Source organism: Mobula birostris, chromosome 6 (assembly GCF_030028105.1).
Source record: "Mobula birostris isolate sMobBir1 chromosome 6, sMobBir1.hap1, whole genome shotgun sequence".
Taxonomy (NCBI): domain Eukaryota; kingdom Metazoa; phylum Chordata; class Chondrichthyes; order Myliobatiformes; family Myliobatidae; genus Mobula; species Mobula birostris.
This window is the reverse complement of record NC_092375.1, coordinates 165,077,800-165,103,765: the sequence shown is the minus strand read 5'-3', so window position 1 is coordinate 165,103,765 and position 25,966 is coordinate 165,077,800. Positions and strand designations below refer to the sequence as shown.

The window sequence follows — 25,966 nt, the reverse complement described above, 5'->3', positions numbered from 1 at the left end:
AAAAGATCCATTTTATGAAAGATTTATTCTCTTGAAGAAAAGAATATGATTACATTAAATATATTTTATATACCATAAAGTAAAGAAAGGTAATATGCGATGCACACCTAAGATCTCCTTTGGAGATACTGCTTCTTTAAGTTCAGCAGGACGACCAATTCCGACCTGATTCTGTGCAGAAACCTTAAACTCATATTCTTGTTTCTCATCAAGGCCGCTTGCAGTAAACTGAGTAACAACCAGCTGAGCTGCAACGTTACATCTTGTCCATCCATCATCAGGAGATTTACCGACACCCTTTGGTCTCATTTCAACAACATAACCAGTGACAGGAGAACCACCATCATAAACAGGCTTTGTCCAGCCAAGAGAAATGGAGGTCTTTGTACTATCAATCACCTTAAGGCCAGTTGGTGGACCAGGAGGTTCTGTGTATAGAAAAACAGAATATTAATGAGGAGAATGTGGCGTGAGTGATGAGAAAAGCATTCAAACTTGTTTATAGAAAATTGACTTAATGTTAAAAATGTATATACCCATAGGATCCTTTGCTAATACTGGTCTTGAAGGTGGACTTGGTTCTCCTAATCCAACTTCATTTTCAGCTTTGACACGGAACTGGTATTCATATTCAGGAATCAAATTTGTAACTTTCATTCGTCTTTCTGGGATTGGACTCTTTGTGACTGTCACCCATCTAACTGCTCGTTTCTCTTTCTTCTCCAATATGTATCCCGTAATTGATTTTCCACCATCATCTTCTGGTGGATTCCATACAACAGTTATTTCTTCTTTGCTGACTTTGGTGACTTCTGGTGCATCTGGAGGACCTGGTCTATTAAACTGTGTCTTAGCTATAATGGGCTTAGTTTCTGATGGTGGACCTGTGCCTATTTTGTTTTCTGCACGCACTCGGAATATGTATTCATTTCCTTCAACCAAACGAGTGACATTTGCATATTCATTAATTATAGAAGTAGAGAATACAGACCAGACCATTCTTTTGCTTTCACATTTTTCAAGAACATAGTTTTGAACTTCACATCCACCATCATCTGCTGGTGCATCCCAGCTGACTCTACACCTATCACTCGCAATGCCAGATACTTTCAAATTTCTGACTTCACTTGGTACATCCAAAACATTCACAGTAGCATAAGCTGTAAAGGAACCAGCCGGATTAGTTGCAGTGATTGTATATTTACCACTGTCTTCTCGTTTAGATTTAATTACAATTAGTTTGGATGCATCAGAAGTTGTTTCAATCTTAGCTCGGGGAGATCTGCTAAGATCTATCGCATCTTTGTCTTTTACCCAGACAACTTCTGGTTGAGGTTTGCCTCTCATTGCGGCTTCAATTCTGAAAGTTTCACCTGCTTTTACAGTTAATATTCCAGCAAGCTTTAGATCCAAGACTGGTTTTTGTACTTCTGGCTTGACAATAATATAATCAGTCTTCACCCAATTGCTTTCACCACCTTCATTCTTGGTCTGAACTCTAAACTGGTAAGTCTGGTTCTCAATACATTTATCAACCATGAAACTTGTCTCTTTAATACTCCCTTTGTGCACTCTTTCCCATTCATCTGTGTCCTTTAATCTTCTCTCAACATGATAGGACAGGTTAGGGCTACCACCATCATAATCAGGTCTTCTCCACTTAAGTAGGACAAAAGTCTTTCCTATATCAGCAACATGTAGGTTTTCTGGTTCTCCAGGCTTCTCAACAGGATCAATGGCTAAGATTGGTGTTTTTGTTTCAATTGTTGGACCTAGTCCAACTTTGTTTTCTGCACACACACGGAAGAAGTACTCTTGGTTTGTTGTAAGTGGAATCTTGACTACACGTTTAGTTAAATCAGATGAGATCAAAAACCATCCTCTCTGATTGGGTTGACGGTGTTCTGCTATATAGTTAGTAATTTCTGAGCCTCCATTATCATCTGGATTCTCCCAGGAAAGCATACAGGAATCTTTAGTGACATAGCTTGTCCTGATATTCTTACAAGGGCCTGGTCTATCCAGGACATTGACAATAACAGCAGCTTGAACTTGTCCACTATTATTTTTAGCAACTACATGGTATTTACCATGATCAGCTCTAGTTGCCTCTCTAATTAGTAGCTGTATCACAGGGTAGTCATTACAAATCTCTATACGTTTGCTAGCAACAAGCACTTTGCCTTCTTTTGACCATGTAATTTCTGGATCTGGTCGGCCTTTAACACGTCCTGTTACTGAAATAGTTTGTCCAACACGAACTGTGATTAGATCACGGCAAACAATATCAAGTTCCAGCTCTGGAGGATAAAGAATATCTTTTGCAATTACAGATTCTGGCAGCTCCCTTGGTTCACCTTCACCAACAACGTTGGCAGCCTTTATGCGGAATCTGTATTCATTTCCTTCAATAAGGCCAGGTACTCTAAAAGCACACTGTGGGATTAAATCATCTTTATTAATTCTATCCCACTTTGTAGTGTCAGCTTTCTGACATTCTACAATATATCCTAAGATTGGGCTGCCTCCATCATTGCTGGGCTTTGTCCAGACTAAGTCAACAGTTTCTCTTGTCTTGTCCTTCAGTTTAGGATTGATAGGTGGTCCAGGTGGCCTTATAGGGCGGATTGCTGAGACTGGATCAGAAACTGGTGATGGTTTGCTTAGACCAGCAATATTTTCAGCAAATATTCTGAATTCATATGTATTACCTTCAAAAAGTCCAACGGTTCTCAATTTTAGATCTAGTATTGGAGTCTTATTTACACGGATCCATTTACCAGTTTTCTCCCTTCGTTCCATTATGTAACCAATAACTGGACTACCACCATCGTATTTTGGTACACCCCAAGATACTGTGACTGCATTTTCTGTGATATCATAAACAGTTGGTTTAGTAGGTGGGCCTGGAACATCAAACATATACTTAGCTACAGTTGGTTTAGACTCTAATGGTTCACCAATACCAATCTTGTTTTCAGCTCGAACGCGCATAATATATTCGCAGCCTTTCTGAAGACGTGGAATTTTCGCTTGGGTACTTGTGCTTCCAGAGATAACAATACCCCAGGTTTCTTTCTTAGTTTCTCGTTTCTCAACAATGTAATTCATAACAGGGCTTCCACCATCATCCTTAGGTGGACGCCAAGAGATGATCATGTGCTGTGGTGTTACCTCCAGGATATTGGTTGGACCAACTGGGGGGCCTGGAACATCCAGAACGATCAAGTGTAGAGCCACTGACTTACTACCAGCTGGATTGGAGACAGTAAGTACATATTCACCACTATGTTTCCTGGTACAGTTCTTAATTGTTAGCATGGTAGAGCGGTTGTCAGTATCAATCTTGTATTCGCCTTCTGACTTAAGTTCAGTAGCGTCAGTGACCCACTTTACCGAAGGAGTAGGAATGCCTCTTATAAAAGCAGGAAGTTTGACTGTGCTGCCAGCCTTGACAACAAGACCTTCAATCAAACTTACATCTACTTCCACCGAGGGTGCCACTATAACATAAAGCAGAAATGAATGAATATATGTCAAGGATGTGACAATAAAATAAAAAATAAAAGTAATTGAAAGAACAGAGCAAGTAAACAAACCAACCTAGTTTCTCCTGACACAGTACAGGTACAGTTGTATCTGGACGACCAAGCCCAGCAGCATTTTGAGCTTTAACGCGGAACCTGTATATCTTCCCTAGTTCTAAACCAGTTACAACACATTCAGGTATGCTAACAGTTTTGAATTTAATCCAGTCTTTTGCTCCTTCTTCCTGGTATTCAACTAAAAATCCTTTGATTTCCGAACCCCCATCACGATCTGGGTAATTCCAAGCAAGAGACACCTCAGTCTTGTCCACATCAACATGGTGTAAGTTCTTAGGTGGGCCAGGAGGAGCTATAAAAATAAGCAACAACCTGGTAAGTTAAATGTTGTGGGTACAAATATTATAAGTATTCATATGAAAATGTTAATCTCAACAAATAACAACTTACATATTGGATCAAGGGCCTTTATAGGTTTTATTGATTCCACAAAGCTACTTCGGCCATACTGGTTTTCAGCAGCCACACGGAATAAATACTGGGTGCCTTCCATTAAGTACTTAGCCATAATGCTATGTTTTTTGCTTGTGGATGAGATAGGGATCCACTGAGGAGCTGCAACATCTCGTTTCTCGATTATATAGTTAGAGATAACAGCACCGCCATTGTCTTCTGGTTCCTTCCAAGTCAGATAACATGAATCACTTCTAACTTCACTAATTTGCAAGTTACGTGGTGGACCAGGTTTATCTGAAAATAATTAAGAGTTTCCTATTATTTTAATTACTGAACAAATCAATTTGATTAAAATTGATCTGATAACTCTCATGGCCCATTCACATTACCTAATATAGTAACAGTACAAGCAGCACTTTTGCTACCAGCTTCATTCTCAACAGTTAATGAATAACATCCACTGTCATTTCTGACAGTATTACGGATTTCAAGCTTGCTGCTCACTGCTGTACTTTCAATGTCAGCTTTAACTGGTACTTCATTGTCATTCTTTTTCCAACTGGCCTTTGGAATTGGCATTCCTTTTATGGTTGCACTGAGGGTTAAGGTAGTTCCTGCTTTTATGTTTACACTTCGAGCCATGTTGGCATCTACAAACAATTCAGGAGCCTCTGCAAAGGAAATAAGGAAGTTTTACATATATAGAAACAATTTAACAGAACAGCACTAATGGTAGAAGTTCTCAATGTGGAATGATCCACATAGCAATCCTGTACATTGTCTGGTATGTCTTGTAATTTCAGAAATTAATCAAAAGAAAAATACAGAGCTGGGAATAATATATCTTGTTCGTTCTTTACTTTAGTGAGGCGCATTCCTTTATTCCTTATGGGTCTTGGCCTGGGCCCAGCACATGTGTAATTACAAAGAAGGCACACCAGCGCCTCTACTTCCTCAGTAGTTTGCGAAGATTCGGCATGACAAACTTCTATAGATGTGTGCTGGAGAGTATATTGACTGGTTGCCTCATGGCCTGGCATGGAAACACCAATGCCCTTGAATGCAAAAGTCTACAGGAAGCAGTGGACACAGCCCAGTTCAAAACAGGTAAAGTGTTCCCCTCCACTGAGCATATCTAGATGGAATCACAGGAAAGCAGCATCCATCATCAGGGACTCCCACCACCCAGATGTTCTACTCTTGCTACTGCCATCAGGAAGAAAGTACAATGAATCTCAGGATTGTATATGGTGACATACATGTACTTTGATAATACCTTTACTATGAACTTATGACGTGGTGACATAACGTCTTATGCTGTTAACATACTTTTACATATAACCCATAATCAATTATTCAAACAAAGAATGCTTAATCAAACAATATATTTACAATATTATTGAAGTATTAAATATACAACATACAGTACATCACTTACCAATTCTGTCTTTTGCTTGAACAGGATCATGAACATAAGCTGGATCTGATTCACCAGCTTGATTGACTGCTGTAATCCGGAATTTGTATGTATCACCTTCATTAAGACCTGCCACCTTAAAATGAATGTCAGGACAAGAGTCTGGTGTTTGATTGGCTTTCTTCCACTCTTCTTCACCAACTTTCTGATATTCCACTAAATATCCCAATATTTTTCCTCCTCCATCATGGCGAGGAGGTTGCCAAGATAAATCAACAGTAGATTTAGTTTTGTCTACTGCTTGGGGAGTAACAGGTGGACTTGGTTTAACTAAATGAAGAGTAAAATAGTGGTTAGAATAAATGTTACAAATACATCACAAATTGTTATTTCAAAGAAAAGAAAGAAATAGATGTAAGCTGAATATACCTATTGGATCTTTTGCAAAGAAGGGTTTAGATGGTGGACTAGGATCTCCAACTCCTATTTCGTTTTCTGCTGAGACACGGAATTCATATTCACAGCCTTCAAGGAGATCTGTTACAGTATACTGAGTGTCTGGATAAATTGGTTCTTTGGATACTCTTAACCAGCGGTTGGACATTGTTTCTTTCTTTTCAACGATATATTTAATGATGGGCTTGCCTCCATCTCGAGGTCTATTCCAAATTACCACAGCAGAATCCTTCGTAACGTTTTTTATCACTGGTTGTTCTGGTGCTTCAGGAACCCCTTCAGAAAAAATATAAAACAAAAACTTGGTAAAAAAAATTATAGACCAAGTTTATAAATCCATTAATATAATAGGAGACAGAACATATTTGCTATCACCACACATACCACTTTATTTTAACAAAATAACGAAGCCTTTAAATACAAAACACTATTAAACCATAAACTGTCATATTCCAGACAACAAAAGATAGAAAACACACCTGATTTTAAAATTTACTTTATTCAATATTTGCTTTTTTAATTTAATAAATTAATTCTGAGGTCCAGCACTTACTGTAGCGATCTTTGGCTTTAACTTCCTCTGAAAGCAATGCGTCACTGATTCCATACATGTTTTCTGCATAGATACGAATAATATACTCCCGGCCTTCAATTAATTTTGCAACTTTACAAGTTGTCTTTGTAGTTGAAGAAGTAACAGGCATCCAGAGTTCTCTGTTTGTATCCCTCTTTTCAACAATATAATTTGTGATTTGACTGCCTCCATCATCAAGTGGAGGTTTCCAGGAAATAACCATTCTATCTCTGTGAACTTCATCAAAAACAACTGGGCCAACTGGAGGTTGCGGACGATCTGAAGGTGGTAAAATTTGGTTTCAGTACTGCATTCTAGTTCAACGTTACAAGATTTTAATCTGAAAAAGGTGAAAAATAATTAACTTACCAACTACAGTCACTTGACACAGACCCTTCCGTACTCCTGTGCTGTTCTCCAGAACTACACAGTATTTACCCGAATTAGCACGGACACCTTTGAAAATACTTAGACATAGTTTTGTTGGAGTTGTGTTGATTTTTAAGCAATTTGTCTCTTCGACTGGTTCGTCATCCTTAAACCAAGAAACTTTTGGTGTAGGTTTCCCTTTATATTGTCCTGTCAAGCTGAAGGATTCACCCACACGCACAATAAACTTATCTCGGAAATCCAGTTCGAGTGTTGGTGGTTCTAAAGATAATTTACACACAATTATTACCATTTTGAAAAGAAATTTCAATTTGCAAAATATTTGAAATTAATCTTACCAAGCTGATCCTTGCAAGTTATTGGTTTTGTACAGAATGATGGTTTCCCTTGGCCGATAGCATTTACTGCACTGACACGGTACTCATATGTGTCACCTTCTTTTAAACTACTATGTGTAAATATCCGATCTAACAATTTCTCCTTAGTAATTTTGATGAACTTCTCTTTACCAATCAAACGACACTCAAGAACATACATTGTAATGTCTGAACCACCATCATATTTAGGAGGCTTCCATTTTAAGCTAACTGATTGCTTTGTAACTGCTGTTACTTCAAGATCTTCAGGACGTTCAGGGACAGCTACAAGTTGGAAAAAAATAGAAAGGTTTGTGTATTTAGTGGCTAAAATAGATTTATTTAATACTTAAAAATGAGAAACATTAAATTAGAAACATTACTTACATGCTGGCTCTTTAACTATAATTTCTTGTTTTGTCTCCACCCATGGGCCCATGCCAATAATATTTTCAGCTGCAATTCTAAAGAAATAAGCATTTGCTGGGATCAGATTCTGGACAACAGCATTCTGTCTAGTAACTGTGTATGTGACAGGTGACCAACCACGACGTTCAACTTCACGCTTTTCAATTATATAGTTGGTAATTGCAGAACCACCATCATCTTCAGGGAGGAACCATGTTAATTTGCAAGAATCAATTGTTAGGTTTTCACAGCGGAAAGGTTCACCTACTGGTCCAGGAACATCTGCAATTAAGAAAAAATAAATTTATTTGTTCTTGAGAAAAATTGATTGTCAAATTTTTGAAAATTTGTGCAAAATCAGAAAATAATATTTACCTAAAACTTCAACAATAATGGTCTTTCTTCTTTCACCTCCTGCATTCTTAGCAATAAGGTTGTATATTCCTTGATGGTGTCGCTGACAATTCTTTATAACCAGAGCAGAACTGATTAGGGTGGTTTCAATTACAGCTTCTTTTGGCATTGGCTTATCATCCTTTGCCCATGAGATCTCTGGAGCTGGTTTACCCGATACATATGCCAAGATACGAATTACACCACCAGCATGTACCACAATTTTTTCTCTCACACTGGCATCCAAGTTAATATCTGGAATGACTAGAGTGTATAAACAAAATTATGTCAGATATTTATTATTGCCAAAATAATGTATTGAAATAAAATTTAAAAAATCTTTATTTTCACCTGTTCTATCCTTGACTTCAATGGCATCAGAAACCTCTCCTGGTTCACCAACTCCAGCAGCATTTACTGCTCTTACTCTGAATCTATATACATTTCCCTCCTTCAGCCCTGGAACAACAAACTTTGTGCCTCTAATTTCTTTGTCTTTAACCTGCGAAAAGCCAGCAGAAAATAGAGGAAAGTTTCAATTTTGATGAAAATAGATAAAACCATTCTTCCAGATTGGGTAAGTGAAAGATGGAAGTTAAAATCTAGGCCTTTTGAGCCCTTTTCACATTGCTCTGATATTTCTGATTTCATCAAAAGGCTTAATAACGGCAGTGGATATGTAAGTGCAGGCTATTTAAAAAGGGAAGGAGGCAGAAGAAAGGAAATGAGAGGCTGTTAGCCTGAATTCAGTGGTTGGGAAAATGCTGGAGTCTGTTATTAAGGATGAGATTTCGGGGTACTTGGAGTGCATGACGACATAGGCCAAAATCAGCATGGTTTCCTTAAGGGGAAATCTTACCTGACAAATCTGTTGGAATCCTTTGAGGAAATAACAGGCAGAATAGACAAAGGATAATCAATGGATACTGTTTACTTAGATTTTCAAAAGGCCTTTAACAAGGTGCTACACATGAGGCAATTTAGCAAGATAACTCCCATAGTATTATGGAAAATATACCAGTATGGATAGAAGATTAGGGGTCTATTCTGTTTGGCCACTGGTGTTCCACAGGGGTTGGTATTGGAACTACTTTGTTTCACATTATATTTCAACAATTTGGATGACAGAATTGATGGCTTTGTGGCCAATTTTTCAGATGATACAAAGATAGGTGGAGAGGCATATAGTGTTGAAGAAGCATGAACACAGCAGATGGAATTAGACAAATTGGGAGAATGGGCAAAGAAGTGGCAGATGGAATATAGTGCAGGGAAGTGTATGCTCATGCACTTTGATAGAAGGAATAAAGGTGTAGACTATTTTCTAAGCAGGGAGAAAAGAAAATTCAAAAATAAGAAGTGCAAGAGTCCATGTGTGGAATTCCTCAAAGGTTAATTCGTAGGTTAAGTCAGTGGTAATGAAGGAAAATGCAAAGTTAGCATTCTTTTTGAGAGGACTAGAATATAAGAGCAAGGATATGATGCTGAGACTTTTTCAGGCATTGATCAGATCACACTTGGAGTATTGTGAGCAATTTTTGTCCCATAACAAAGAAAGGATTTGCTGGCATTGGAGAGGGTCCTGAGGAGGTTCACAAGAATGATTCCAGGAATGAAAGTGTTCATGTATGAAGAGTGTTTGATGACTCTGGGCTCTGTACTTGCTAGAGTTTAGAATGGGGAGAGGGGTCTCATTGAAACCTACCAAATATTGAAAGGACTAGATAGAATAGATATGGATATGATGCTTCCTATAGTGAGTGAGTCTAAGATCAGAGAGCACAGCTTCAGAATAGAGGGATGTCATTAAGAACAGAGATGAGGAAAAATTTCTTAGTCAGAGTAGTGAATCTGTGGAATTCATTGCCATAAACAGCTGTGGAGGCCAAGTCATTGAGTTTACTTAAAGTGGAGATTGATAGGTTCTTGATTAGTCAGGGCAACAAAGGTTATGGGGAGAAGGCAGGAGAAAAGGATTGAGAGGGATAATATGATGGAATGATGGAATGGTGCAGCAGACTCGATGGGGCAAGTGGCCTAATTCTGCTCCTATGTCTTATGGTCTTATGGACTAAAATTAAATTAAATTTTTTCAACCATCTACTGTGATTCTGTGTTTTGGGTGTAGGAGGGATTTACAGAAGCAGACAAATAATGGTTGCCCAAGAAATGTGAAGTATCTTTTAGATTCAAGGGTCCTTCAGAACGAAGCTGATGTGCCCCTAGTGAAAGTGTTAGGGCTTGCTCTTCACTTTTGCTTTTAGCTCTGTTTTAAGACCAGGCCAATGAGCAAAGATGCACTGGAATTGAGATTGAGCTATCTTAATGATTGGACCTCCAAATTTCAAAACTCTAAGGTGGCAGACTACCATGATAGTGCTCAACTGCTGTCAGATAAAGACAACGTTTGGAACTGAATTGGAAAGGGGACTGGTGGTATTGGTGCTGGAGGAAAAATAAATGGATTCATGTGTAAAATCTCAAATATGTGAAAAAATAATAATCATTACATTTGAATTTACCTTCTCCCACTCTTCCTTTCCTTCTTCCTTAAATTCAACAAAATAGCCAGTGATTCTGGATCCACCATCTTTCGTTGGTGGAGCCCATTCAAGATCTACAGTTGACTTAGTCCAGTCTGTCACTTTGGGAAATGGAGGGCCAGGTGGTGCTGTTTTGAAAAAAAAAATGACATAAAGCTATGTGCATCATAAACTTCAGGTTTCAAAACTTGATTCACACGAAATGTAGTCTTTAGAATGCTGTATTTGTTGATGTATTATTATTTTTGCTTTACATTAATAAGAAATAGAGCTTGCAATGGCAATGCATTTCTAAAGGACTGCTGACATTATAAAACATTAGGATGCATAGAAATGTTTCAGCAGCTGCAAGTGTATATCAATCCAAGAGAGAAATTATGCATGTATAAAAGTCTCAAAATTTCAACCATACAAATTCAATGCTCACCTATGGGATCTCGTGCAACTACTGGATCAGAAGGCACACTTGGGGGCCCAACACCAGCTGCATTGATAGCAAACACACGGAATTGATAATATGAGCCTTCAATAAGGCCAGTTACATGATAGGATACTCCAAGTGGCATAATCCTAATTGGATCACGATTTATCCTATTCCATCTCTTTCCTGAGGTCTCTTTACGCTCTAACCAGTAGCCAGTTACTGGAGAGCCGCCATCATATTCTGGTTCTTCCCAGTTGACTACCATACTATCGCGGGTCACACTACTAATAGTTGGTTTGTCACAAGCTCCAGGTACAGCTGTAAAATGAAGATTTAACATCTTTAATATGCAAGCTATATTGTTACAGCAATATTGAATTAAAAGCATGAAAATTTAACATTCTAAAAAATCTTCTAGAAGTTGGCATGAAAAATCAAATGATTTTTGTAAATGAATACATAGAATTACATATATAGCCTATTTCAATGTTTTTTGTTAAAACTTCAACAGAAGTACAACTCAGCGTGAACAGAGAACTTCAGATAAACAATTTTATTAGTCCAAAGTATCGGATAATATTAGTTGCACATATAACATCAATAACATCAAAATATAGAAAATGTGGGAAAGATTTATTTCAATACATACTAAATAGGTTTCTTGCTGTCTCTGGTTCGCTATCAAGAGGTTCACCAATGCCATACTTATTCTGAGCCATAATACGGAAAACATATTCATGTCCTTCCAATAACCTGGGTACTTCACACATGCACTCTTTAATATCGCTGGTAACATGAATCCAAGTCCTTCTACTTGCTTCTCTCTTTTGAACAACATAGTTGGTGATCTTAGAGCCACCATCATCTTTTGGAGGTAACCACGAAATGGTCATTTTCTCAGCACTAATTCCTTCAAACTTAATAGGACCCACTGGAGGACCAGGATATCCTAATCAACAGAAAAAGTAAGAAAAAAAATCTTTATAGTATAATGAATGGAATGCATAAATAATATCACACATTTAGAGGGATAATAGAAAAGTTACCAAGAACATTGAGTCTCATTTCCTTTGAATCAGCACCCAAGTTGTTTATTGCAGTGAGAGTGTAAAGACCTGTGTCCTTTCGGAGGGACTGATGAATAAGTAGAGTACAACCATCCTCAGTCACAATTTTGTTGACATGCTGATCATACTCTACTTTAGATTTTTCTTCTGGTTTATGGGCAGGTGCTTTGTACCAAGTCAAAGTTGGGAATGGAGTGCCCTTCACTTTGGCAACAATGTTTATGTCGGTATGTTGTTCTGCCTCCAAGAATTCTTTAAGTTCAATTGCAGGTGCACCTAGACATAAAATATTCAGTGAATTTTAGGAACATTTAAATTTAGTGTTTATGGTATTTTCATTGGCCTGATATCAAGAAATTGTGCAAGTACTTACACGTTTGGTCTTTTACAACTACAGGCCCAACAGAATTACATGGTTTACTAATGCCAGCTTCATTAACAGCTTTTACACGGAATTCATACTCTCCACCATCAATGAGATCTTCTACTGTAAATTTGGTTTCTTCCACATCGCGCCTATTGCACTGTTTCCAAGATTCCTTCTTTTCTCCACTTGGATCCAAGGCAAGACTTTCAATAATGTAATGTGTTACTGGAGCCCCTCCATCATTCTTTGGTGGCCTCCAGGTAAGTGAAACGGAGTTCTTAGTAATCAAAGCAGTTTTGAGTTTTGTTGGTGGCTCAGGAGGATCTGAAATGTAAAAGCGCAATCATCAAAAAATGGCAAACTTAAGTTGTAAGGATTTTTGAACAAGATTAATGGATTAATAAACATTATAAACAAGAAACTTACAGATTGGATCCCTGGCCCTAGTCCTCTGGACAGTTTCTACTGGTGGACCAATGCCAAATCGGTTTTCCGCCCGGACACGGAAGAAGTACTCCTGCCCTTCAATAAGATCGGGAACAACAAATGATGTACCAACACAGGAAACATTAACTTTTACCCAAGCTTTTCCTTCAACAGTCTTTTTCTCTATAACATAGCATTTAATTCTGTCTCCACCATCATTGTCCGGAGGCTTCCATGAAAGTCTGCACGTACTCCTTGTAATGTCACTCACTTTAAGATCTTTTGGTGATCCTGGCATATCTGTTAAAAGCAAGGGATAATTGAGGAATCATATCAAACTACTCAATTCATTCTATTTCAAGTAAGCTTAAGAAAACAACTACATACCAAGAACATTTACTCTGACATGTGCTGTCTTTTGACCAGCCTTGTTCTTAGCAGTGATGTTATACCGACCAGAGTGGGATCTGTTGCACTCTGGAATGATTATAGCTGTCTTATTTCCTGCACTTTCAATCTATAAAAGGCAGAATAAAGAGTAATAATTCAGTAAATGAAATGCAAATTCCATTCCTACATTTTAGAATTTAAAACATGAGCAAAAAGAATTATGAACCACATTATTACCTGAGCATCAGCTGGCACACTGTGCACTTCATCCTATAAAGAGTAAAACATCAATTGTTACAAGTTCTGTTCAATCCAATGTATTCAGAAGAAGATTCGCCCTAAAGCTTGGCCTTAATACGTTGAGCTCAAAGCTGCTTGGCAATTCCTGTGACACTGCCGGTACTGAACTGCATCAGTCTCTGTTGTTCCTTTGGATTCATCAGCTGTGCGGAGAAGTGGAGCCTGCTACATGAACAACAGCTTGGTCTCCATATCATACTGCCCTGATTTGCATATCTTGTAGGCAGCTGGGGTGCAAAGTCGGAAAGCCACTGACACTGACTAGGCTGGTTGATGCTAAGTAATCTTTACCTATGGTTTACACAACAGCATTTCATATTTTCTTGAAGCTGATTTAAACCTAAGTTCAAGCGTAACACATCCTAATTAAATTTAAAAAGTAAGGCATGAATACCTAGGAAGGTAGACAAGAGAAATCATAGTTTGTGTAAAATACTAATAACAGCACAATAACTATCTTCTGCAAGTCAAAAACCTTTATAAACATAGAGCCCACATCAAACTAATTAGGAATCAACACAAATAGTAGTGATTGGAGGTGAATCCGGAGTTATTGCATTAACTGAACAGAGCAGACAAAACATTAGCTTTGACACAATTCCAACTCCTCAGCTAAAATGGAGCAGCCTATTCTCACAGTAACTTCATAAAAAAATTGACAACAAAATGGTCAAAAATATTATTTCAAGAGATTTTTAAATATTGAAGGTCCAGAGATATTCAGAGGTAATCACTATAGAGAAAAGATAATCTACTGCTTGGTGGTAGTTCTCTTTTAACAGACAACTCATCAGCTAGAAGCTTCCAACCATATGCTTATGTATGTTGAGTTGCTCAGAAAATTGTCGTTTAAGAGCTTTATACAGCGTTATTCTAATCTGAATGAATTTATTACCATAGTGGAATCAAATATAATCTGTATGTTTATGATACATTTAGACAAGCGCTTAAATAGGCATGGCGTGGAAGGATTTTTCTGTGGGCAAAAGTCCGGCATGTATGCAATACTGTGCAACTCTATCAATTTGTCTACAACAATTAAATATCTTTTCAAGATCTATGCGACACATCACATTACTGAATACTGTGTGATCAAAAGATAAGTATTGAGGAATTAAAATGGTCAGTGGGCAAATCAGCTGTGCTACTGATACTCAATAGCTCCTGAGATTTCATATTCATGTAAGATTCTGAATGATTCACTGCTGTGGCTACTTAAAATAGGATGACGCTTGCATTACTATACATGCTAGGTTCTTGCATCACCTAGCTCTGCATAAAGGTACTACAGAGACATAAAAAAACAGCCACTGAAATCATATGTACCTCATGTCCATTACCTTTACCATTTTCTTTGAATTAGCTTATTATAGGAATCATCTAGATTTCCAGAGCAGCAATATGTATTGAAGTATTGATATGACACTGTTTTTAACCCAATGTTGAATTTGATTTTGGGTCTCATGCTAACAAAAATTGAGAAAAATCATCCCAATGACCTGGTTAGTACGACAAATTTTCCCCTTATGTTTAAAAGAAAGGAAGCATTTTTGTTAATAGCTGAGGGGAAATGAAGGATACATGTTTCACTCAAGGATTTCGTTTATTGTTAATTCCCTTATGCAAATATAATTGCTTGGTCATTCAGGCCTTAATCCTTATTTCATAAGTTATATCTTTTAATATCTTTTCAAGAAGTGTCAAATGACATGGCAACACAATGTACTGCATACAAGTCAACTATGAAAATATCTGTTATAATCATTATGATTCAATGGGTGTCATTGTATGGGATACATGAAGTCTGACTGGGGGAAACAGTGATATTGAATACTAGAAACATTTTGAGAGACTAGAATCAGCTAGTGTATGATATTTCTGGCCAGAAATATTGTTAATTTAAGACCAAAAGCTCTTCCCAGCCTAAAATAATATATACTTAAATAAACCACAATAACAGATCCAGCAAACATTTGGGGAGATGATATTCCATGGCAGAATAATCTGCTCTGACAGTAAGAATATTCTGTTGAACTGGTTTTGCTGAGAACCAGGTGGGATATGCAATCTGTGGGAACAGAGAATTCAAAAGCTTTCTGCCCGTCAGAATAGAAGCATGAAACCTTGATTAATTAGTCTTGCAAATACCAGAACAACTGGCGATTCTACACCACTACTAAACAAACCACAGGAAATTATGTTTATGAATACTTTAATTAAAACAAGAATTTAGATGATGCCTTGAACATGTAATCTAAAATGTCCAAGTCACATCAAAATGGTAAAGTAAATATTTTTTGATTTCTAACCAAGCCCTACCGGTAAATGTTTGGATGAAGTGACAAGGGATCAAATTGAGTTTTTTTTGTTAAGAAAGGATTACTTGCTGAAGATTCCATGTTGAAAGGAAGTGCAATTAGGTAAGGCATTGCAGTAGTTACATAAGAACACACTTAAAACCTGGTGCAAAAGCATACATTTTGGTTATCATTAATTCCTTTAAATACTGTTGTTGGAAATTTCATAAAATTTGGTGTCCTGGCATTAATCATCAATGCTGGCAAATGAAATTTCATATCACAACACCCCATTACGTCCAAGGAATACTGAAATGGGATAACTATGAGTTTATCATGAAGATGCAAGTGATGATACTAAAATATATTTCATATATTTTGTACCTTGATAACCGTTTTTGCTGATCCTTCAAACTCCCAACTGATCTTTGGAAAAGGACGGCCTGATACAATAGCTGGAATTCTCAAAGGTGACCCTGAGTGACAGCTGAGGAAATCTTGTGCACCGACATCCAATGTAACATCTGGTTCCTCTGTAAATTATAAAGAAAAAGATATTAGCTGAGACCTACAAAAAGTATATACTATATTAATACACTTAAACACTGAACCTGGAAGTGTTTACCTAGGATTTCCTTCACAAGTATTTCTGAAGTGGATAAACTTGGTTCAGATTCCCCTATAGCATTAACAGCTTTAATTCGGAACCTGTATTTCTTGAGTGCTTGTAAATTGGGCACTTCATATTCACAGCTGGTAATTAATTTATCTGGCTCTGATGCTCTTGTCCAATCAAATGAACCTTCTTCTTGCTTCTCAACAATATAGCCTTGGATTGGGCTATGACCATCCTTTTCAGGGCGTTTCCATGCAAGCTTTACACTATTCTTTGTTTTATCCGTGACTTCAGGACAGGAGGGAGCACCTGGAGGATCTTGAGAGGGAGAAGAGAATATTTACTGCATCTGCCAATTTCTCATTAGTGTAAGTAAAACATATTTAATCAGTGCATAAAAATTATATTACATAGCATTACATTGATTGTTAAGTAAAATATTAGTACTACATTATGATTGTATGTGGAGTATTTTAGGTGATTTCTTTTTTAAAGGAAGTTTATATCAGCTATATTTTTTTAACTTGGACTTAGAGTTGCACAACTGATAAGCATGTATTTAGTAAAACTTACATCTGGGATCAGATGCTAAAACTGGATCAGAAGGTTCACTTGGAGGCCCAACTCCAGCAGCATTTATAGCCATGACTCGGAACTGATACTCAACACCTTCTAATAAGCGAAGTACAGTAAAATCTAGGCCTTTCACAGCAGGCTTTGTCACAGGAGCTCTATTGACACGTGACCAATACACGCCATCTACTTCTCTCTTCTCTATATAATAACCAGTAATTAGAGTGCCACCATTGTCCAGTGGAGGTTTCCAAGATACAAGCATAGAAGACCTTGTAACATCAGACACATTTGGTTTATTAGGTGGTCCTGGGAGGCCAAATGGATCTTTGATTGTTACTTTTTCAGACATGCAGCCATCACTAATTCCATATTTGTTCTCTGCTCTTATTCTGAACTGATATTCTCCATCAGTTGTCAGTTTCCACACCTAAAGTTGAGAAAAAATAATTTTATATATGTATAATTTGCCAGATTATTAGAAGACATAGTTTAAATATAAACATAATGCTGAAATATAAAAAAGAAACATTACGCCATATCGTCTTTCAATAATATTTCTGGAGATCTCTTCCCATTCGGATTTCTTTGTGCTTGCATCACGCTTGTCAATAATATAGTTGGTTATTTCACTCCCACCATTATCCACAGGAGCATCCCAAGTCAGATAGCAGGATTCACTTTTAATATCAGAAACTGTGAAGTTCCTTGGTGGTGAAGGTTTGTCTATAGTTAAGGAAAGGTAAAAATAAGTTAACATTTTAACAATTATCATCCATTTGAGGATTTTTTAAAATAAATACTTTAAATATCAAAGCATTTTCTTTAAAATTTCTTGAGTTTTGCTTCCTTACCTAGAATATTAACATTCACAGACTGGGATGCTGATCCCAGGCGGTTTGAAACAGTAATAGTGTATGTATCTGCATCTTTTCTAACAGTTGTAGGAATACTAAACTTAGTTAATGCATTTGTTCTTGACTGTTTTTCAATGTCTATCTTCTGTCGGTCAGTTGATCTTTCTATTACAGTGTCTCCTTTACTCCATTCAATTTTGGGGAAAGGGAGGCCTTCCACCTCAGCTGGAATTTCAACTGGTTCTCCAACTTTAACAGCTACTACATCTCTCTTAAGTCTTAGTAGCAGTTTCACAGTCGGAGGCACTATTAGGAAAATAAATGAATTGAAGAACGAAGATGTTAATCAATTAAATTTGGAAAAAACTTAATGTGAAAAATACAGGTCCATACTGCAGGAAATAACTATTGAATGTATTTACCTTCATCATCTTGCACTATTACATTAAGAGTAATTGATGGTTCACTTTCTCCAATTTCATTAACAGCTCTTACACGGAAGTCATACATGGTTAAGTCTTCAAGATCATCCACCACAAAGGTTGTTTTTTGACAGACCTGCTTGTTAACTTTTTCAAAGTCAGGCTGGTCATGTCGTTTCTTTTCCACAAAGTAGCCTAAAACAGGACGGCCACCATCACTTCTTGGAGGTTTCCAGATGAGTGTGACAGTTGACTTTGTTCTCTCAGTGTACCTGAACTTCTCAGGTGAAGTTGGTGGGCCTACAATTAAACAATATGTTTAATTCAAACATATAACAGAACATATAGAAATTATTTAATTGCCTTGTTTTTTTTAGTTTTCTTACCTAGTGGATCAACTGCAGCTATTGGTCCAAGTTCATCAGCAGGACCACACCCATATTTATTTTTAGCACAGATTCGGAACATATATTCCTGTCCTTCAAGGAGACCAACAATGTCACATTTGGATTTTTCTGTTTCAATAGGTTGTCTCCAGCTATGCATTTTGGCATCCTTTCTCTCAATTACATAACCAATTATATCACTACCACCATCATCTTCAGGTTCTGCCCAGTTGAGTATCATCATCTTTCTTGTAACAACTACAGGTTTGAGATCCAGGATGGGTCCAGGAACATCTAAAAGAAAAGTTGGTACAAACCATTTAGATTTAATTAATACTCCAATATAAAATAGCAAGCTTTTTTTCCAAAATTATTGTTCTTTACTATGAGTCCTACCTACGATATCCACTCGAGTCCATGCAGATTTGCTGCCACTGCTATTCGTAGCAGTAACTATGTATCTACCAAAATCACTTCTTCGTGAATCCTTTATAATTAACTCTGACTTTGTACCAACTGTCTCAATAACAGCAAGCTTTTCATCAAATTTTCCTCCTTCTTCCTTGTTCCATTTAACTTCTGGAGTTGGTCGGCCTGTTATAATGGCAGGAAGTCTAATAGTTTCTCCAGCCATTTTCAGGATACCATTTTTCACACTTACGTCGAATTCTACCATTGGAGGTTCTGGAAAACAAAATGTAATTTTGTGAATAGTAATTCAAACAATTCTGAAGCATATAAATCTAAGTATTTGCAAGATTCTTAATACCTCTTGGCTCCATAACAGTCACAACTTCAGTCTGACCAGGAGCTCCTTCTCCAGCATTATTGACTGCCACAACACGAATTATATAATCTGCATCTTCTCTAACTCCAGTGACTCTGTACTTGAGATCTTTAACCAATCTTTCTGTACAGCGTGACCATTCCTTTGATCGTACAAGCTGCTTGTCAACATGATAACCATTGATGACCCCACCACCATCATAGAGCGGAGGCTCCCAGATTACATCTATTGATGTTGCTGATGTATCTTGGATACTTGGTATAGGTGGCCCAGGTGGCACTTAAACAGGAAAAAAAAGGATAATTATAAAATTCGTAACAGCCAGATACACTTTATCATGATATTCAAGCTCATCAACTACTGTTAAGTTAATACTTACAAATTGGGTTCTGTGCTTTCTTGGGTTCTGATGGTGGACTGAATTTTCCAGGACCAGCTGCATTTTCTGCACAAACCCTGAATAGGTATGTTAAACCCTCCATAAGGCCTTCAGCTGTTACTTTTAGGGCATTGAGTAACTCTTTATTAACTCGAGTCCAGTATGTGCTGTTAATTTCTCTCCTTTCAATCCAGTAGCCTAAAATAGGGCTACCATTGTCTTTTGGTTCCTTCCATGTAACAACCATGCTATTGCTCGTGGTATCCTCCACTTGAGGTTGATCAGGTGCTTCAGGAGGATCTAAAAAAAATAGACAATGAAGATAAGTAAATAGCAATACTGATAATAATAAATCAATATATGCCAAATAATAGCAATGAAAAAAATTAGAAAATGCATTTTATTACTAAAGTAATTCTACAAAGAATGCTTGGACAGCCAGACAATAATTTAATATAATTTATTTCATGCATGATGGTTGTGAGAAACAAAAATTAAATGCTTACCAAATGGATTTTTAGCAACAAGTGGCTTTGAAGTACACCACGGTCCAGGACCAAATTTATTTTCTGCTGCTACACGGAAAATATATTCTTTTCCTTCAATAAGCTTTGTCACATGATATTTGCAATGTCTAAGAGTTGTTGTTACGGTGATCCAGCCAATACCAGCTTTGGAATTATCTTTCTTCTCCAAGATATAGTTGAGAATTTCACTGCCACCATCGTCCAAAGGAGGATCCCATTTACAAAGGACAGAATCATTTCTGACATTCTCAAAAATGAAATTGACAGGTGGGCCAGGTGTGTCTGGAAAGCCAAATACAAATTGTTTAAATATTGTTAAAGGAAGCAAGTCTAAATATTTAAATTTTTTATCAGCCTCTTCTAAAAATATTATAAGAACATTAAAAGAATTCATGTAGCAGCTCACCCAAGACAGTTACTTCACAACTTGCACGAGCCACACCATGATCATTTTCTACTTTGATGGTAAATTTTCCATAGTCCTTTCTGATAGAATCCCGCACTATCATTTCAGACTCTCCTGCTTTGCTGTTGTCAACAGTTAACCGTTCCGGCAGACTGAGAGAGAAAGGCTCCTCCTCCACAACCTCCTTCTTCCGAGCTGGTATTATTTGCTGCACTCTCTTTTTGATCTCTTCTGGTCTAATCACCTCATCATTTCGAAGCCATTTTATAGTTGGATAAGGAGAACCAGAAATTCGAGCTAGTACAGATATTTCTTCACCTTTTCGGACACTTAATCCAGATGCAAGATTTCCACTAAGGAACACCTTTGGTGGGTCTATTTAGATAAAGAGATTAACTTACTAAACATACTCCTTATTACCAGATTGTTTTTACCTTAAAGTTGCTTCTTCATTTAAAAAAAAAGAATTGAAGGCATCAATTTTTTTGTATTTAATATCGGCAAAAAACTCACCAATGGGGTCCAAAGCTTTGACTCCTGGTGTTATTCTTGAAGGATCGCTAATCCCAGCAATATTTTCAGCACGGGCGCGGAACTGGTATTCATTTCCTTCTTCAAGATTCTTTACAGTGTAGCAGAGAACCGGAACCAAATACTCATTGCATCTCTCCCATTTGTCACTTCCTTTGGCTATCTTTTCTATGATATAGCCCATGATTTTACAACCACCGTCAAAAAGAGGTGGTTTCCACGTGAGCATTACTGATTTTGATGTCGGATCATGGAACTCAAGGTCAACTGGTGGATCAGGACGCTCTGAAGGAAAATTACAAATATGAACGTAATTATATTTAAAATATTCTAAGAATTAAAAGCTATATAAATAATACCATTAATATTTCTTCTGAAATACTTACGCTTTTGATCTTCTGCAATAACTGGGTTGCGAATCTCAGTGTATTCACCACCACCAATTTTATTAACAGCCTTTACTCGGAAGTGGTATTCGCTATTTGGAATAAGATCCTTTACTTGCCAGGTCAGTTTATTCTCACCAGACATTACTGGTGTGTAAGTTCTTCTACCAGCTTCTCGCCGTTGTAGAACATAATGTAAAATTGGGCTGCCACCATCATAGTCTGGAGGATCCCAGCTTATCTTGCAAGAACTCTTGGTGACATCAGTTGCTCTTATATCCTTACACTGACCAGGTAATCCTTAAATAACACCAAGAAGATCAACTAGTCAAAATCATTGGATTTTATTTAGAAACAGGGCTTTAATTCAAGAAAATAATGATAACAAAAATCCATCTATTACATTTCAAATTATTACCTATGACTTTAACATTAATGGTGCCGGTTGTTGAACCCAGTTTATTCTCCAGTGTAATTGTGTAGACACCCGCGTCAGCATGAACACAGTTGATAATTTCAATAGATGTGTGGGCATAATCGCTCTGCTTTGTCATTCTGTCATCCACTTTGAGTTCTTTTCCATCCTTAAACCAGGAAATAGTTGGCCTTGGCACAGCTCTAAAGGGCACTGGGATATTCAACTTCTCACCCTCCACAACAATTATATCTTGGGTTTGCACTTCAATACTTGGATTGCCTATAAAATAAATATTTAAACAGTATTTAAAAGGTAATTAATAAGAACATAGCTTTTGAATGTGATAGGAAGGATTTTAAAAGACTGTTCTTACAGTCAGAATCTTTTGCCACAACATTTTCTGAAATTTCTGATGGATCACTTGTTCCAATGGCATTAACAGCCTTAACTCTCAGAACATATTCTTTATCAGGAATAATGCCTTCTTCTGCTTTATATTTCAGTTCTTTAACTGGACGAGAATTAATTCGCATCCACTTCTCGGTTCCTGCTTCACAGATTTCAACGTGATAGCCAATAATAGGGCTACCACCATTTTTCTCCGGTGCTTTCCATGCAATAGAAATGTGATCTCGGTTTGCATCTGTTACATGTAACTCAAGTGGAGGAGAAGGTGGACCTAGGCACAAAAAGACAGTAAAATATGACTAGCTTATTTCTAAAATTTCAAGATAATTTCTGTTAATGGCACATTTGCTTTCAAGTTTTACTCACTAGTTGGATCTTCAATTAACAGCAGATCAGTAGGTTCACTTGGGTGACCACAGCCAGCTTCATTTTCAGCACGGATTTGGAATTGTACTTCAGTGCCCTCAATTACATCAGTAACTCTATAATTACATTCTGGTCCAGCAGTCTTGCCAGCTTTAACCCAGCGAGTTCCTAATTTCTCTTTCTTTTCAATGACATACCTATAGAATCATTCAGTATAATTTTAAGTAGTGAATATTTTTAAGAAGGAAAGAAACACATTGGATGAAGAGGAAATAAGCACATGTATAAAATAGCAAAAGGACTAAAATAACCTCTGTATTGGTCTTCCGCCGTCATTTTTGGGAGCCTCCCATTTCAATTCAACATGTCTCTTGGTTACATCAACGACTGTAAGGGCATAAGGTGGCCCAGGTGTTGCTGGAGAGAAATCATTACACATATATAAGATAAAATAACCCAATCAAGAAGTTAATTATTCTAGGTCTAGTGACAAATCAAATAAGCTTACTGAAGGTATCTTTTGCAAGAACTGAGTCTTCCAGTTCACAGTATTCACTTTGACCAACCGCATTTTCTGCAGCAACTCGGAATACATACAGTGAACCTTCTGAAAGAGGAGTAACTGTGGATTTGATGTCTTTTATTGTTGTATCAACAGTTTGCCAGCCCTTTCGCCTTACATCTCGTTTTTCCACAATATAATTTGTAATGGGAGAGCCACCATCTTTTTCTGGTGGTGTCCATTTAAGGTCAGCAGCACTCTTTGTGATATTAATAACTTCAAGCCAACGTGGAGGTGAAGGTGCACCTGTGGAGAAAAAAAAATTGCACGTATTTAAAACTGTATGCCTTCTGCTATTGATTGTAACAGAAATTATGTATAAGATGTGTGCAACTTACTCAATCTCTCTTTGCACAGCACAGGATCAGACGGTTCACTAGGTTCACTTTCACCAGCTTTATTAACAGCTCGTATTCGGAACGAATATTCTTGTTTATCCATAAGTCCTTTCAGGAAGTATTCAGTCATAGGAACACCTTCGGCAACTCTAACCCAGTCTTCTGTTCCACTTTTCAGTAACTCAATAATATAAGATTCAATCTTTGCTCCTCCATCATGTTCTGGTTTAGTCCAATTTAAGAATGCAGAAGTCTTCATGACATCTTTAACATTAGGTTTTCCAGGAGGCCATGGTGGGTCTATAAATTAATTTATATTAAAGAGTGGTCAAAACCTTACATAATAATATTGTAAATCCTGTAAAACTTTGCAGCACAGGTGTTGCCTTACAAACAGTCAGAAGTTTAAAAAATTTGCAATGTTGAGATTTTTTAATATATTTTTCAACTATATACAAGATTTCTTGAGTCATGCAATATTTCGCATATAACATGAAACACAGGAAGTTTCATTGGGTGACTAGAATTATATATGTACCTATGGGATCTTTAACTAAGATTGGGTCTGTTTCCAAGCTTGGTTTACTAGGACCAGCTAAATTCTCTGCCAGCACACGGAATTTGTACTTCTTCCTTGGAGTAAGTCCTTTTAATCTGTTTTGGGAAAAAAAATATTAGTTAGATGATTATTTGGTGACAATGGATGCAGCTAGTTTTTTGCAGCTGAAATGACTGAAACAATCACCTTACTTTTATATATAATACCTAGTTAAATATTTGCAGCTATCAAGAGTCACATTTTATTACAGCCTAAAATAAACTGATCAGTTAAATTTTGCCAATAGTTTTCTTTCTACCCCTGCCACACACAGCTGTTATTCAGAAGTCACAATTCATATATTCAGCCATTAATCAGAAAATCACACTTCATACAAACAGTTCAATATAGATGAGAAAGATATTTTAATCTGGTCCCCATTTCAGATGTATAGTTTTTTATTCCCCCCTCTCCCAATGCTTTCTCTCTGTATTAGCTCACAAAGCAATTTGATCCCCACAGCTGAACTGCTGATTTAGAATAGTAATGGATAGTGCCTAAACACTAATCCCTTCAATACCTAATAGTAACAAACTACCATTCTAAGAAGGACTTACTCATTCCTACCCTTTTTATTGTTAACTGTCAGTTCACACTAAAACATTAAGCCCAATCTTAGGTGCTCCAGTCTTGTCCACCATCCCCCTGTGTGGGATATCACTGAAAACCTTCAGAAAATCCAAACAAATCACATTCGTTGGTTTACTCTACTAGATATATTCTAAAAAAAAATTAGATCATTTAGATTTCCTTTCAGAAATCCACAATGATTCTGTTTAATTATGTTACCATTTGCTAAGTATTGTGATATTTCAGTTTTTATTAGAATTTGCCAAATTACTGATAACAGGCTAACAGATCAGCAGTTCACTTGTTTGTCTCTCACTCCTGTCTTTAAACAACAGGGATACATTTGTTGCCTTGCTTTCTGCAGGACCCATTCCAGAATCTACACATTTTTGGAAGATGGTAAATGGAATACCAATTTCAGTTTTACTAACAGTTTTTTTTTGTAGTTTCTTTCAGTTTTGTACCAAAATTGTTAGTTCTCCAGTATTTCTGGCAAGTGTTTGCATCTACCACGTAGTCAGACCACAAAGATTTGGTTTGACTCTTTCGTCATCTTTTTATTTCCCAATAAAAATTCTCTCTTCTCTATCTGCTAGGAACACAAATATATCCTCATTATATTTTTCCTTGTTTTTACATACTACAGAAACACCTACAGTCCATTTTAATGTGTCTTGCTAGTTTATTCTAATATTATATTTCTCCTTTATTTGTCAACATCTTGGACATCCTTTGCTGAACTTCAAAACGCTTCCAATCACCAGCAATTTTCTAAGCCTTTTCCTTGCATTTAATACCATCTTTAATTTCCTCTGTAATTCATGGTTGGTTCACTTTTCCTATTTTTCTGCACCTTAAATAGAAGGTATATTTGTTGCAAATCATGTAACTTTCAGTGATTTATGTGCAAAAGTATCCAAGTGCCTTTGAACATAGACCTTTAAAAAATTTCTACTATTTAAATATTTGTTTTTTACTTTTTCTACCAAAATGGGTGACTTCATACCTTTACCGTGTTCATGCTTAT

The 25,966-nt window shown here is 36.9% G+C and overlaps 1 protein-coding gene across 1 annotated transcript in view; it reads right to left on the bottom strand.

Annotated features, from left to right (window-relative positions):
* The window catches only part of ttn.2 (titin, tandem duplicate 2), a 391,135-nt gene that overhangs the window by 70,088 nt on the left and 295,081 nt on the right, over window positions 1-25,966 (bottom strand). The window contains exons 183-224 of the mRNA XM_072261778.1: window positions 24,310-24,425; window positions 23,772-24,071; window positions 23,380-23,679; window positions 23,183-23,288; window positions 22,872-23,068; window positions 22,471-22,776; window positions 22,098-22,376; window positions 21,680-21,979; window positions 21,276-21,578; window positions 20,763-21,137; window positions 20,336-20,638; window positions 19,830-20,129; window positions 19,433-19,729; window positions 19,060-19,347; window positions 18,664-18,957; window positions 18,278-18,577; window positions 17,853-18,161; window positions 17,534-17,724; window positions 16,999-17,428; window positions 16,435-16,743; window positions 16,194-16,342; window positions 13,450-13,482; window positions 13,210-13,339; window positions 12,823-13,122; window positions 12,403-12,720; window positions 12,009-12,305; window positions 11,612-11,911; window positions 10,966-11,280; window positions 10,518-10,666; window positions 8,347-8,497; window positions 7,978-8,259; window positions 7,582-7,884; window positions 7,177-7,479; window positions 6,818-7,099; window positions 6,428-6,727; window positions 5,848-6,150; window positions 5,440-5,748; window positions 4,391-4,672; window positions 3,996-4,295; window positions 3,604-3,897; window positions 537-3,503; window positions 108-428 (exon numbers count right to left, since the gene is read on the bottom strand). Coding sequence (XP_072117879.1) covers window positions 108-428; window positions 537-3,503; window positions 3,604-3,897; window positions 3,996-4,295; window positions 4,391-4,672; window positions 5,440-5,748; window positions 5,848-6,150; window positions 6,428-6,727; window positions 6,818-7,099; window positions 7,177-7,479; window positions 7,582-7,884; window positions 7,978-8,259; window positions 8,347-8,497; window positions 10,518-10,666; window positions 10,966-11,280; window positions 11,612-11,911; window positions 12,009-12,305; window positions 12,403-12,720; window positions 12,823-13,122; window positions 13,210-13,339; window positions 13,450-13,482; window positions 16,194-16,342; window positions 16,435-16,743; window positions 16,999-17,428; window positions 17,534-17,724; window positions 17,853-18,161; window positions 18,278-18,577; window positions 18,664-18,957; window positions 19,060-19,347; window positions 19,433-19,729; window positions 19,830-20,129; window positions 20,336-20,638; window positions 20,763-21,137; window positions 21,276-21,578; window positions 21,680-21,979; window positions 22,098-22,376; window positions 22,471-22,776; window positions 22,872-23,068; window positions 23,183-23,288; window positions 23,380-23,679; window positions 23,772-24,071; window positions 24,310-24,425 — 13,991 coding nt within the window. The remainder of the gene's footprint in view (window positions 1-107; window positions 429-536; window positions 3,504-3,603; window positions 3,898-3,995; window positions 4,296-4,390; window positions 4,673-5,439; window positions 5,749-5,847; window positions 6,151-6,427; window positions 6,728-6,817; window positions 7,100-7,176; window positions 7,480-7,581; window positions 7,885-7,977; window positions 8,260-8,346; window positions 8,498-10,517; window positions 10,667-10,965; window positions 11,281-11,611; window positions 11,912-12,008; window positions 12,306-12,402; window positions 12,721-12,822; window positions 13,123-13,209; window positions 13,340-13,449; window positions 13,483-16,193; window positions 16,343-16,434; window positions 16,744-16,998; window positions 17,429-17,533; window positions 17,725-17,852; window positions 18,162-18,277; window positions 18,578-18,663; window positions 18,958-19,059; window positions 19,348-19,432; window positions 19,730-19,829; window positions 20,130-20,335; window positions 20,639-20,762; window positions 21,138-21,275; window positions 21,579-21,679; window positions 21,980-22,097; window positions 22,377-22,470; window positions 22,777-22,871; window positions 23,069-23,182; window positions 23,289-23,379; window positions 23,680-23,771; window positions 24,072-24,309; window positions 24,426-25,966) is intronic.